Source organism: Bufo bufo, chromosome 3 (genome assembly GCF_905171765.1).
Source record: "Bufo bufo chromosome 3, aBufBuf1.1, whole genome shotgun sequence".
Classification (NCBI taxonomy): Eukaryota; Metazoa; Chordata; class Amphibia; order Anura; family Bufonidae; genus Bufo; species Bufo bufo.
The window spans coordinates 650,583,394-650,596,982 of NC_053391.1; the positions used below are offsets into that span (position 1 = coordinate 650,583,394).

Here is a 13,589-nt window from a genome sequence, read left to right on the forward strand (position 1 = left end):
GCGATCAAGTGGACTAAGGTGAGTTAAATTTTATTTATTTTTTTAACCCCTCCAGCGCTGTTTTACTATGCATTCTGTATTCAGAATGCTATTATTTTCCCTTATAACCATGTTATAAGGGGAAATAATACAATCTACAGAACACCGATCCCAAGCCCGAACTTCTGTGAAGAAGTTTGGGTACCAAACATGCGCGATTTTTCTCACGCGAGTGCAAAACGCATTACTATGTTCCCGCAACGCACCCGCACATTTTCCCGCAACGCCCGTGTGAAAGAGGCCTAATTCATGGATGTGACAAGTCCTTCAGTGCAAGAGATGCTCTTTATACATTAGTTTTTATCCGCCTTTGGCAAATCAGTGAGGGGATCTCTTAATTAAGCAGACCCCCTCTAGTGTTACCAGGGTAGTTTATTAGTGCAAAAAAAAATATATAATTACACTTATGTTTGGAATGTCATGAAATTTATTCAATTGATATCACAATTAGAAGCCTGAAATCCAAAAAAAAAAGAATTCTGGTAAATGAGATCACACGGTCGAGTGACACCATATTCAGAAATGATGCAACATTCAATAAAAAAGCATGAATCTGAGCAGAACAGAAACCGGTTCTTTATGTTATGGGAAAAACCTGTACAAGTCAGCCACTGCCACATTGTTACACTGGGATGAATGGGTGTCAATGGGTAACATTATAGAAAATGCTTCCTTGTAGATTTGCTCCCGATGGCCTTTTGTCTTTGATTCATGCTGTGCCATTCTCTCGTTATGTGCCCCTTTTGGGAAGGATAAAAAAAAAAGCTAAATCACCTATTTTTTACATTTATACTTCACTACAGGATGAGCCCCAAGGGAAATGATGCTGGGCACATTTTGTTTCTAGTCACCCACCGCATTACACAACATATCACTTTTGCTCCGAGTTTTCCTTTATGAAATATCTGTTCCTAAAGAAATCTTTTCATGCCAGGAACTTTTCATTCATCCTGTATAAGGCCTCATTCACACTACCATAGTTTTGGTCCACTTCCGATCCATATTTTTTTTGTGGATCCATTCTTTTCACAAAAGATGCGGACAGCACACAGTGTACTGTCCGCATCCGCACGTCCGTTCCGTGGTCCTGCAAAAAAAATCAAAAATCTAATGTGTCCAAATTTGCGCACAAAAATAGGCATTTGAAACATACTGTGGAATCGAAAATGCAGGATGCCCACGGTCGTTATCCGCATTTTGCGGACCACAAAAATAGGTACGGTTGTGTGCAGAAGGCCTGTGACTCTCCAGCTGTTTCAAAACTACAACTCCCAAAATGCCCTGGCAATCTCGAAAAAATTGTTGTGAAATTCCTTAGTTCCTTTTTCCTAGTTTCTAAAAAGTGAATGTTGAACTGGTTGATAACGGGTCACAAGGCTACTTATTTTGATTCGTAAGGCTCTAAGTCTGTATTATGCACTATATAAATAAATGAATGTGATATAATATTTCATCACTAAATGCATCTCTCTACGATATGCAACCCAGAGGGACAACTCCTGGTGCAAAGCTACTGGTCACCAGTATTTAATGCAGGGGATTTCTTGTACAAGTCACTGTAATTGAGAAAGCCAGTCTGAAGACTAGTGAAACATCCTCAAGAGAAAATACAAAAAGTCCAGACTTATTGCTACTGATACATACTCCACCTTATAATGGCACACTATCCAGCAGCGGTCTTCAACTGGTTGCTTTTCAGCTGTTGTGGATCTCCCTGCATGTCCAGCTGTATAGTATCCATATAGGGAAATAGCTTCATCTAGTAAAATTGTGAGAGGGGCGTCTGAGTTCCCAAGGTACAGGGTTCCAAATGTAATTTAAAGAGGACTTGTACTTTAAAAAACGAACTTTTGATATGTTCTAGTGACATAAGAAAGGATTTGATCGGTGGTGGTCCGGGCCATGACACCCCAACTGATTGCTCACACAGACCACTGTATCTCCTAACTGCTGAAGACGAGCTCAATATGAGTCTCCAGTCCGTTTCCAGCAGTGAGGAGAGGGCTCTCAGTGTGAGTACTTCTCTCTCCTCCTTCCAGCGACTGGTGGGATTTCAGGGCTTGGATCCACAATGATCAAAAAACCTTTGATATGTCACCAAGATGTATCAAAAGTACAGGGACACTTTGAATGTCTGCTCCCTCTATTGCGCATCTAATTAACTCAAATAACACTGTTGTAAAGAGATTATTCCTCATCTTTCAAAAATTGGAGAAATGTCTCTAAAATAGGCAAATATACAAAGTGTTCAATAATTGTTAAAAAGTTTGTAAAATATAATGCTTTACATCAAAATTTACTCCCAAAGAGTTTGTATCCTGACAAAATAGATTTATTTATCTAGTGTTAAGAAGAGATCGTAGATATAATATACTGTGATATACTCTGAGAACTTTTCTGGGCATAAATACCGTATATTAGAAGGTGGAAACTGCTCTAAGGTAATTGATGTCACCTTGGTAAGGACATTTTCTGGTTAAATTACTGATGGGGTTAATATATGCTTGCGAAGAAAGAAGGACTAGGTCGTTGTAGTTCAACATGCTTGATCCTTTTGTTCTCAGGCAGTGGCTTTCTGCACTTAGCCAAGATTGTGTATGAGGGATTCAGGAGAGACTTTGAACAAGTTTTCAGGTGACAGCTATCTAACTTACATCATAAGTAAAGTTTATGGGGACTAACAAACTGTTGCCTGAGGGCTGCCATCAATGAAACAAAGGTTGGATGGGTTGAATTTTTCCTGTCGGACATCAGAAGCAGCACAAGCTTTCTTGGTGCCCTAAGTAGAGGGGTTCAGAATGTGACCTCCCAGCCTCAGTCCTTGACTTTCCTCATGTAATACTACCCTGTTCCCTCCATACTTGTGCAGGGTCAAACTGGCCAACGTACATCATATCTGTAGGCAAGGTCTGGTGGTTCCTACAGCTCCTCTACCAGCTCAAAACCAGCCTTCTCAATGGTACAAAAAATAGATGCCTACTTCACCTGATCCTTATCCTTGCTCTGTCTAACCTGATGGTTTCTTTAGGAGATGTGCACCACCAGTATGTGGAAGCCAATAAAAAGATTCACAATTTTTTTAAAGTATTATACAAGTCATAAGGCCAGTAAGCACCCAAATATTAATTTTGCAGACGGAAGATGGAATCAGTGATACAATTAAGGAAAATTATTACATTATACATCTTATTATATTTGGATGGTCCTGACTTTTGAGACTATGAAACTTTTCCTTATTGGTTTACATTCTTGTGTTCCTCAATACATATGGTATATAGTTATAATGTCCATGATGGTTTAGAATATCTAGATTCTAGAACAAAGACCAGTAAACCATGTCCTAATACTACCAAGCGCATATAGATCCTGCCAATTTGGCCATCATAGATCACCCCTCTGGATGACTGACTAAATGAGGTCTGGCTCCAGTGGAGCCGGTCATTGGAGTTCAAAGATGCCCATAAAATCAGCCCAACTTGGATTGTTTCCACTATGTCTGATAATTACCCACTTTAATTATTATTAGTCTGGTGGGTTATTATGAGAAAAACATGCATGGTCTGCCTAAAGAGGTCATCCATTTAAGGTCCCCTGAAGATAAACTGGTCACATACAGTCTAATGCTGAGACCGCCAGCGATGAACTGTAAACTGCAGGAGAACCCAGCAGCAAGTGATCAATTATCCTGCAGTACCACCACAGGTGAAATTAAGCATTACTTGGTGTCCACTGAAAGCAGTGGACTGTTGGTGTAATGCATGTATGTGGTGGACCCTCTTAAATGAGAGTCACTCTTTGTAGCCACTCTAAAATCTAGAAAATAGATGAAGGTCAATCTCTAATACCTCTAAAAAAAAACATAATTCCTCAGTAGGGTATTTGAAAATAGGTTTTCTAAATCAGACAAACAATTTAAATACCTGGTGCAAGCTAAGGTAGAACATAAGGTAGAAGTAATGGTGAAAAATAAGCTGCCTTATGGCATGGAATTTTCTAGACAACTTTTTGTATACAGTGCCAACATGAACTAATGCAGAAGAAGGAGCATTATCTTAGAAATTTGAGAGCCCTGCTATACATAACCACACAGCAATGTGACCTTACTATGGCCATCTATCATCTAGAATTATGAAACTGGAGTCTTTATCATTTGGACCTTATAACTACAGAATACTCAATTGAGGGAGTATTGGGGGAGGAACAAACGAGGGCACTTACACAAATTTCCTTCACTTTAGCCCCTTCAAGCTGTTCATATTAGCACTTGTTACCTTCTTACGACACAACTATAGATTATGTTTAGGCTGTAGAATGGTGAAGCAGTGTATATACAGTATATAAGACATTTCAGTTATGTAAAACGTAGCAACAGGTCAGTAGAAATTTTAGGGATCATAAAATGCTTACAGTACAAGTGCTGGCTTGGTCAAACATAAATACAACTCCTCAATGTTTACCTATGAGAAAAAAATACACTCTAAAAAAATAGAAAACTCTCATGTCAGATGAAAATATAACACTGCGTAACCCGCAATATGCGCAACCATTAAAATGAGAAAATCCCGTGACACCTAAAAGCCCAGGGATTTATATGTTATCATCAAAACAGAGATGAGTACTTTACCAAAAAAAGCATGCATACAATCGATGTGGTCATACAGCACGGCCGCCATGATAATGAACACAACAGTGAGGCAGTGATCTGGAATTCTACAATGTAGATGACTACACGTTGACCAAGCTTTCCGAGGCCGCGAAGTGGGGACACAAAGCCATGTCCGTCTTCTGAAGCTGCTTTAAGATACGCTTGTGAAACTTGTTGCGCACACGATTGAACTCCATTATGTCCAAGGGATCTTCTTCAATCCAAAATTTATGAAACTCATGCATAAGAAAACCTAGGATGAAACATTTCAAAATGGTTATTTAGGCACCAAACCAAGGGCTGTGGATATTCATATATCCATATATCCATTTCTGGAGGTTCCCATCAGTAGATATGCGAAAATGGGTGTAAATACTTCTGTCTGGACTTCATAAGAGAACACTATAGTCAACCCAACCAAAAATGGTTCCTAAGAGATAACAATAGAATGGATACCACTGCACTACAAATGGAGACAACACAGATTGTAGGACCCCACAGATCAGGTGTAAACTATGTGGGAATCCAGAAGAAAGTGTTCAATATGAAATCAATGGGCTGCATGGATGTGTTGAGTCCTCCAGAGTTGGAGGCACTCTTTGTAGCCACTCTCTTTCCTGGCTAATACAGGGCGGGCCATTTATATGGATACACCTTAATAAAATGGGAATGGTTGGTGATATTAACTTCCTGTTTGTGGCACATTAGTATATGTGAGGGGGGAAACTTTTCAAGATGGGTGGTGACCATGGTGGCCATTTTGAAGTCGGCCATTTTGAATCCAACTTTTGTTTTTCAATAGGAAGAGGGTCATGTGACACATCAAACGTATTGGGAATTTCACAAGAAAAACAATGGTGTGCTTGGTTTTAACGTAACTTTATTCTTTCATGAGTTATTTACAAGTTTCAGTTTGTTTACAGCCATTGACATGTCGCCGAGGTTAACACGTGAGGAGCGGATAGAAATTGTGTTGATGTCTGGTGAACGCAGTAACCGGGTCATTGCAGCAGATTTCAATGCAAGACACCCTACGAGACCACCCATCTCCCATGCTACAGTTAGCAAACTGCTTGCTAAGTTTCGTGAAACTGGTTCAGTGTTGGATTTGCCAAAATGTGGACGCATGAAATCTGTCTCTAATGAAGAAACATCAGTGGCTGTCCTAGCTTCATTCAGCAAGAGCCCACAGCGTAGCACTCGCCGCATGGCACTGGAGAGTGGCATTAGTCGAACATCCCTTCGGCGGATATTAGCTACTAACAAATGGCACCCTTACAAACTCCAGCTACTGCAGCATCTCAACGAGGATGACCCAGATTGGCGAACTGAATTTGCAGAATGGGCAAAACAAAAATTGGAACAGGACCCTCAGTTTACGCAGAAGATTTTGTTCAGTGATGAGGCAAAATTTTATGTGAATGGTGAAGTTAACAAACAAAACCACCGCTATTGGTCTGACACTAACCCACATTGGATAGATCCCTCCAAGAATGTTGGAACAAAAAAATTGATGGTATGGTGTGGTATATGGGGTACAAAGATAGTGGGGCCATTCTTCATCAATGGAAACCTCAAGGCCACTGGATATGCGAAATTGCTACTTGATGATGTGTTTCCCTCTTTATGCACTGAAGCTGGCATGTTCCCTGAGTTTTTCCAGCTAGATGGTGCACCACCACATTATGGGTGTCAGGTCCGAGCATTCCTAGATGAACAGTTTCCTGGAAAGTGGATTGGTCGTCGTGGGCCAGTTGAATGGCCCTCAAGGTCTCCCGATCTGACCCCCTTAGACTTTTTTATCTTTGGGGTCATCTGAAGGCAATTGTCTATGCTGTGAAGATACGAGATGTGCAGCACCTGAAACTACGGATACTGGAAGCCTGTGCTAGCATTTCTCCTGCAGTGTTGCTATTAGTGTGTGAAGAGTGGGAGAAGAGGGTTGCATTGACAATCCAACACAATGGGCAGCACATTGAACACATTTTATAAGTGGTCAGAAACTTGTAAATAACTCATGAAAGAATAAAGTTACGTTAAAACCAAGAACACCATTGTTTTTCTTGTGAAATTCCCAATAAGTTTGATGTGTCACATGACCCTCTTCCTATTGAAAAAACAAAAGTTGGATTCAAAATGGCCGACTTCAAAATGGCCGCCATGGTCACCACCCATCTTGAAAAGTTTCCCCCCTCACATATACTAATGTGCCACAAACAGGAAGTTAATATCACCAACCATTCCCATTTTATTAAGGTGTATCCATATAAATGGCCCACCCTGTAGATTAGGGTCCTGAATGGAGCATTTAATATGGTATTTGAAAATGTGTTTTCAAAACCAGACCAAACATCAGCTGCCTCCATTGAGTTATTTTACCCATGCTATACACAGTATTTCTGAATGGAGGCTGATGATGGATGGGTCTAGTCACATGCTTCTCCATCAGCAGCCAGCAGCAATTAGTAATTTAACAGAAAGTAGCCAACTCTAAAGCGTACCTAAACCTTCACTCAAAGCATGGAAGGTGCACCGCGCTTCTCAGAGCACTCTGCACCTTCGGCTTGCATTGGCTCTGCTTTTGCAGCATGCAGAGTATGGATCCTATAAACTTTCCTTGGATCCGTACTCCACATGCTGCAAAAACATAACCTGATACCTGTTTTTGATCCACTATTTCCTTTGTACTGACCACAATGTATAGGCCTTATACCCCACTGTCAAACCACTGTCTCTTCAGGCTATATACTTAAATTTAGCATTTGGTCCTGATTTCCGAACTGTACAAAATCTCCACCTATTGCTACAGAAATGCACTGTACAATGATACTGACTGTGTTATATGCACGTTTTCTCTTTATGATTTTTATTCAGATACCATCAAAAAGCAACTCCACAATTCATACTCAAGAGAAGCTATATACTATGTCTGAAGTGTGTTCTAACTACTATTATGTCAGTGGCTCGTGCCCGTCACCATCTTTCTCTGCCGGGTGGACGTAGGCTCCGTTCCCCTTAACCTACAATTGATCTGGTGATCTGTGTCCATTGGCCTTTGTCTGCTCTCCAGCAACGGGTCTGGCCGATGGAGTCCCTTGTGCCTCTCTTCCTTCTACATATAGGGCACAGGCTCTCTCCCTCTGGCTCTTAAAGGGCTAGTGCACGCACACCCTAATTTACCCCAGCCTAGGAATGGCCACCTTTGGGTACTTAAGGCACCTTCCCCGATGGGAGGGGGCGTCTGCACAATAGATTTTCTAGCTTACTAGATTCTGCAAAAGTGAGCTGTATCTGTTTGTGTACTGACTTATGGCGGATTCCTGGATTCAAACCTCTGCTGCCCAACCTGACCTATGTCTGACCTCCGTATTGACTCTTTGCTGCCTGCCTTCAGACCATTTACAATATTGCATGTACTCTGCCTGCCCTGACCTTGGCCTGTCCCTGACTACGATTTTTCTGACCCCTCGGAGCCCTGTGTCTCTAACCCCAAGCCCCATGAGTCAGCTGTCAACCACACAGAGACTACTCCTGAAGGTAGCAGCCTGGTTGCTCCCCTGCAGCGAAGTCCAGATCCCTGTATAAGGATTATAGATTTAATAGCAGGGGACTGCCATGATAAGACCCTTAGGAGTAGCCCAAAGTCAAAACTGTTGGTTAATACAGTGGTTCCAAACCCACTGCCATAAAAAATACTTACAGAAAGTTTGCTGGAAATGATGCAAGGACGGAGCTTCTGGGGCCACATTGTACAGATGTGTCTTGAGAGCCCCACTTATCAGCAGGTTGTAGGCCAGGTCAGTAATATTAATTCCAACAATGGCAAAGGAATATCTGTAGGATATGAAAGTAAAAGTTGTTCAAAAGAATATATAGGATATACAAATTCAACCCCAGTAATCTTCATCAATAAATCAGTAGAAAAGTGACCAGACTGGTATCCATTTTTTTTTTTACAATTTCATGTCTTATGATTATATATATCGTAATACCCAGGGCAGGCTGACTTATTAACGCATAAATACACAATAAATACAATATGTAATTAATGCATTGCACACTCAGAACTAAAGACTGTATTAAAGAGCCTCTGTCAGCATGATCAACCCTATTAAACCAGGCATACAGCCTGGTAGGGTTGTCCATGCTGATAAAAACAATACCTTTATTATGACTATCCGTGGCCCCATTGCTGAGAAAAACACATTTTATTTATATGCTAATGACCTAACTGGCCGGCCGGCCATCAGAGCACCAATTTTGTTTAACCCCTTCACCTTCAAGCCCTCCACCCATCTCCTGGATTGACAGCGCTAGACATCAGGTATAAACATGTCTACTTGGGCCGGCTTTCCTGGTCTCAGGGCTTGGCCTGTGTTCTCCAAGCGCTGAGACCTGTCTTCTGTGCCGCGCTATATCTCCTGGTCTCAGCAGGAGATAATACATCCAGACCCCCCTCTTGAAGTCTTTTAGTGAGTTCCTCAGTCTCACTGCTCTTGCAGTAAAGAACCTTCTTCTATGTTGAAGTAGAAACCTTTCCTCCGGATGTAGAGGATGTCCCCTTGTTATATTCCACATTTTCTGTTATAAACATACCCAATGGCCTTGTCAAACTTTTTCATTTCCCATTCCATTTTGCTGATTTTACTAAAGAGAAAGAAAGAAACAGATCAAATTAGCAAATCAAGTGGATAAAAGCTTAGAAACGTATAAAACACACAGACACATCAAGATGGATGGGATGTTAAACCAACACTTAGGCCGCATTCTGACACAGGCAGAAATGTTACGGTTGGGAAAAGAACCGCCGGATACTGCAGCACAATAATTGTGAGGGTTTTTGGTATTTACAGTTCTAGAAAATATTCACAGAAATTATTCTATAGAAACCATATGCAATGTATCGTAGGTAAACTAGTGGTGACAGCGCAGTCGCTTGTTCTTCCTGTACATTGCACCTGGCATACCTCAAGTGTTTTATATCCTAATCACTAACTAGACTTTTATGATGGTATTTTATATGCATTTTGTACATGTTCAATAGATACCCCCATTTTAAATGTATTAAAACTGATAAGGCCTCTTCTCTAGAACCTCTACTTTACAGAATGGCTGTTAGTCAGGTTTTTTAATCTGAAAGACTCAGCAGAAAAAGAAACCAAAATAGTGTCAGGTCCTTTTTAAGGCTATGGCCACTTTAACACTTTTTTTTTTTATCATTCATTTAGTTAGGACAGCTGCCCATGGTCGCTGGTGGGCACGGACACAACGCTACTCACCTGGCTGCTGCCTCCATGCTTCTGCCTAGTACTCCAACCTCTGGTCCCCTTAGGGTGCCCTTGCCTCTGGACTCTTAAACGGCCAGTGCACGCACTTGCAAATCCTTCCCTAGCTAATGGCTAGGAGTCACTCTCCAAGCAGAGGATGCCTGAGCTTTAAGGTTTCCTGGTGACCAGTAAAGGTGCTTCTGTGATTCTCCTGCATTTGCTCCTGTCTGTTCTCCAGCCTTGTATCCCCTGTATGTCTGTGTGTTCCACAACTTTTAGTTTCAGTTCTGTTCATGTTTAAGTTTAACCCTATCCATCTTCCTTGTCTGTATCCCTACCAAGTATCCAGCCTGCCTGCCTTGTCTGTGTCTTCATGATGACCCTGCCTGCCAGTTTATCCTGTGTCTCCTACCAGCTATACAGTAGTACAAGTGTGCTGTCTAGATCCTTAATCTTGATTTAAGCCTTAGTGCCTGTTCAGACTGCTTCTGTGGTTTTCCTGCATTTTCTGCATCCTGATTTCCAGATGCTTACACCGAAGTCCCTGACCCCAGTGAGTCAGCTGTCGGCTGCCCCACCGGGGCTATCCAGGAAGAAGCAATGTGGTTGCTCCCCTGCAGCAAAGTCCAGATCCCTGTACAGGGATTCAAGGGTGAATACCGGGGGAGCACAGAATAACGCCCTTAGGGTTAGCCCAAAGTCAAATCGGTTGGGTAGCACACTAGGTCCACACTCACTGATACGGAACACATTTGCTTCCTAAATGGAAAATGAAGCACCTTTTTAGATAGACCGTCAAGACATTCCTACTATTTTGCTTCTGCAGAGCCTGTGTAAGTCCTTCACCTAGCTGCTGATCCTGCTGAATCTGACATAAATCCGTCAGAGCTCTGATTCTGCTTTTGATGGCTCTCTATGCTTTCCTGCTCCCTTTTGTTACAAAGTTTTTTTTGTGGTCGCTTGTACTACTGATTTATGTAAAGTTTTGTGAAAGTACAGTGATTCTGTAAAATCTCCTAGGTATATGCCCCTACTGCACATTACATGACAATGTACATACACACAATGTTCATGATTTTTATGGCCAAAGGGCTTCAGTCCCCAATCACTGAGAAATTATGAGAGCTTCTACTGTAAAAGGTTTTACTTCGTTATTTCAAAACTGGGGCAATGACCTTAAAATGCAACATCTGAGAGATTCAGACAGACTAATGGCTTGCAATTTATTCCTTTTTATGCTGTGTGCGGAGGACGGGCTGTGAGTGGATGGTCTGGCATTTACAGCAAATCAAGTGCTACTTCAAAGGCACAACTATAACTAGAATAGAATGATGTAAACAAGGTTAGAGAATATTGCCTTAAAGGGGAACTCTACCCACAATAAATGCGAGGAGATATTTACTTAGCTATGTGAATTTTTTGGTAGCAGATAGCAGGGCTGTTTTATCCATAGGAGATACCCGCTATTGTTGCCCTGGCCTCCCCACTGTTACACTTATTACAGAGTAGTCATCTCCTTACTCTTCTCTCTCACCACAGCCACGCCTCCCCTCAGGCTCCACCTACCCACCCCCACAGCCACGCCTCCCCTCAGGCTCCACCTACCCACCCTCACAGCCACGCCTCCCCTCAAGCTCCACCTACCCACCCTCACAGCCACTAGTGGACAGAAAGCCTCACTTCAGGACCCTAGATACCTCCTGTAGGGTATCAGTGTTAAAGGGGTTGTCCTATCTGGATATATATGGTATAGTGTAGGATATGGTATAAATCTCCTCTCCTCTCCATTGACTATTATGGGACTTCTGAAAATAACTGAGCAAGCGTACTCGGCTGTTTTTGGAAGTCCCATAGCATTGAATGGAGAGGAAACCGTAAATGTGTGGCCATCCCTCCATTCAACGCTAAGGGACTTCCGAAGAAAGCCAGGCCGGCACACGGCTATTTGTGGAAGTGCCATTACCAATGCATTGAGAAAGCTTCACATGTGCAATTTGCTATCCGTTCTTGAGAGCTTTCCACCTCACCATTACTGCCGCACATTTCTGCCCCATTATGTTCCAGTTTCATACAACTTTATTGGTTTGGCAGAGACATGGTATATATATATATATTTTGACAACACAGAAATCACTGACACCCCTGCTACAGTCCATTTACCATCAGGGGCGGACTGTCCATAGACTCTACAAGAAACTTTCCTGGTGGACCGATGCCCATAGGGCCACCCGAGCTCTCCTCACTGCCACTGGCCAGGTACACACTACCGGGGGAACTATAGGGGTCATTATTCGCGTTATTAGAGAAAGTCCAGGCAACATGCTGAACTGTAGGGTTTGCTTGGTGTTGTGGCATCTTACCTCCTATGCCCCCTGCTCCATATCGGAGAAAATTGGAGAAGGAGGAGGACAGAACGTGGCTGATATTAATGGCCACCAAAGAAGGACAGCTTCTGAGGAGGTATTATGTGCTGCACTATGGTATTACTGACCCTGCCTACTTGTAATGGCCCCATCTACTTGTGTTGCCCCACCTTCTGTCAATTTGGATGGGCCTACAACATGGGACCACTTTTAGTTTTTTTTTTTTTTTCCCAGGGCCACTTAAAGTTCCCAGTCCACCTCTGTTTACCACAAACTTGGTTAGAGACAGTTCTAGGAACATTTCTTTCAAAGAAAACAAAAAACCCAACACATTAGAATAAAAAAACCATGAAGGAATAAGGCGTGGGCCGTGACACATCACATGACCGAAGATGGCAGTGTAGCGCAGCAGCATCGAAACTAGTGACAGTAAATAGGGTCATGTTGCGACCTGCAAGATGCGGCAACAGCCACCTCCTGGACGCAAGAAATCCAAACCTGATGGATTTCTTGTGACTATCGGGTGGGGGCGACTTATAGGTCACAACGTGATGCCATTCATTGTCATTCTGCTTTGAAATACAATACAGTCACATTGTAACGTTGCGGTCTTTGGCTGTGTGACATGTGCTACGGACAGAATTGCTCTGTTATCCCCAGCCTAATTTTTATTCTTGACTGCGCCAGTATCTCCCACGTTGGCCTGTGTAAGAATGAGACAGAGAAACCAATCATGATATTGCGCCATACAGATGTAGCAGAGTTAACAGTCACAGTCATAACCGAGTGTGACTGTTAACTCTGCTACATCTGTATATCCTTTTGACATCAAACACCCCGTCATGCTAGGTTTAGATCGTAACACAAAGATGCATCATGGGAAACATGGGTAGAAGCAAATGTACACGGAAAGTTGTGGGAGGCTAAGAAACAACAGCAAGAACATTGCACTAACGTAGACCACGCTTCAATTCACAAATGAATGAACCCGATTTGTTCCTATGGCAACACTGCTCTTTTTTTTTTTTTACAAATGTCCCCAAAATGTCTTTCTGGCAGACTTAAAAAGAGCGCAATGTATGTATAATTAACATCAAGAGGGACATCATCTGTTTTCCCTTCTTCATGTAGATGAGTGGTATCTATAAAGATTTAAAGGGCATCTGTCAGCAGTTTTGTACCTATGAAACTGGCTGACCTGTTACATGTGCACTTGGCAGCTGAAGACATCTGTGTTGGCCCCATGTCCATATGTGCCCGCACAGCTGAGAAACA

At 42.2% G+C, this 13,589-nt stretch overlaps 1 protein-coding gene across 2 annotated transcripts in view; it reads right to left on the minus strand.

Moving 5' to 3' along the window:
• Nucleotides 1-1,547: 1,547 nt before the first annotated feature.
• Nucleotides 1,548-13,589, minus strand: part of ELMOD1 (ELMO domain containing 1) — a 132,313-nt gene continuing 120,271 nt past the window's right edge. For both annotated transcript variants that reach the window (XM_040426271.1, XM_040426270.1), the window contains 3 exons: nt 9,281-9,331; nt 8,385-8,518; nt 1,548-4,937 (listed from right to left, as the gene is read on the minus strand). In XM_040426271.1, coding sequence (XP_040282205.1) covers nt 4,765-4,937; nt 8,385-8,518; nt 9,281-9,331 — 358 coding nt within the window. In that variant the 3' untranslated portion in view covers nt 1,548-4,764. The remainder of the gene's footprint in view (nt 4,938-8,384; nt 8,519-9,280; nt 9,332-13,589) is intronic.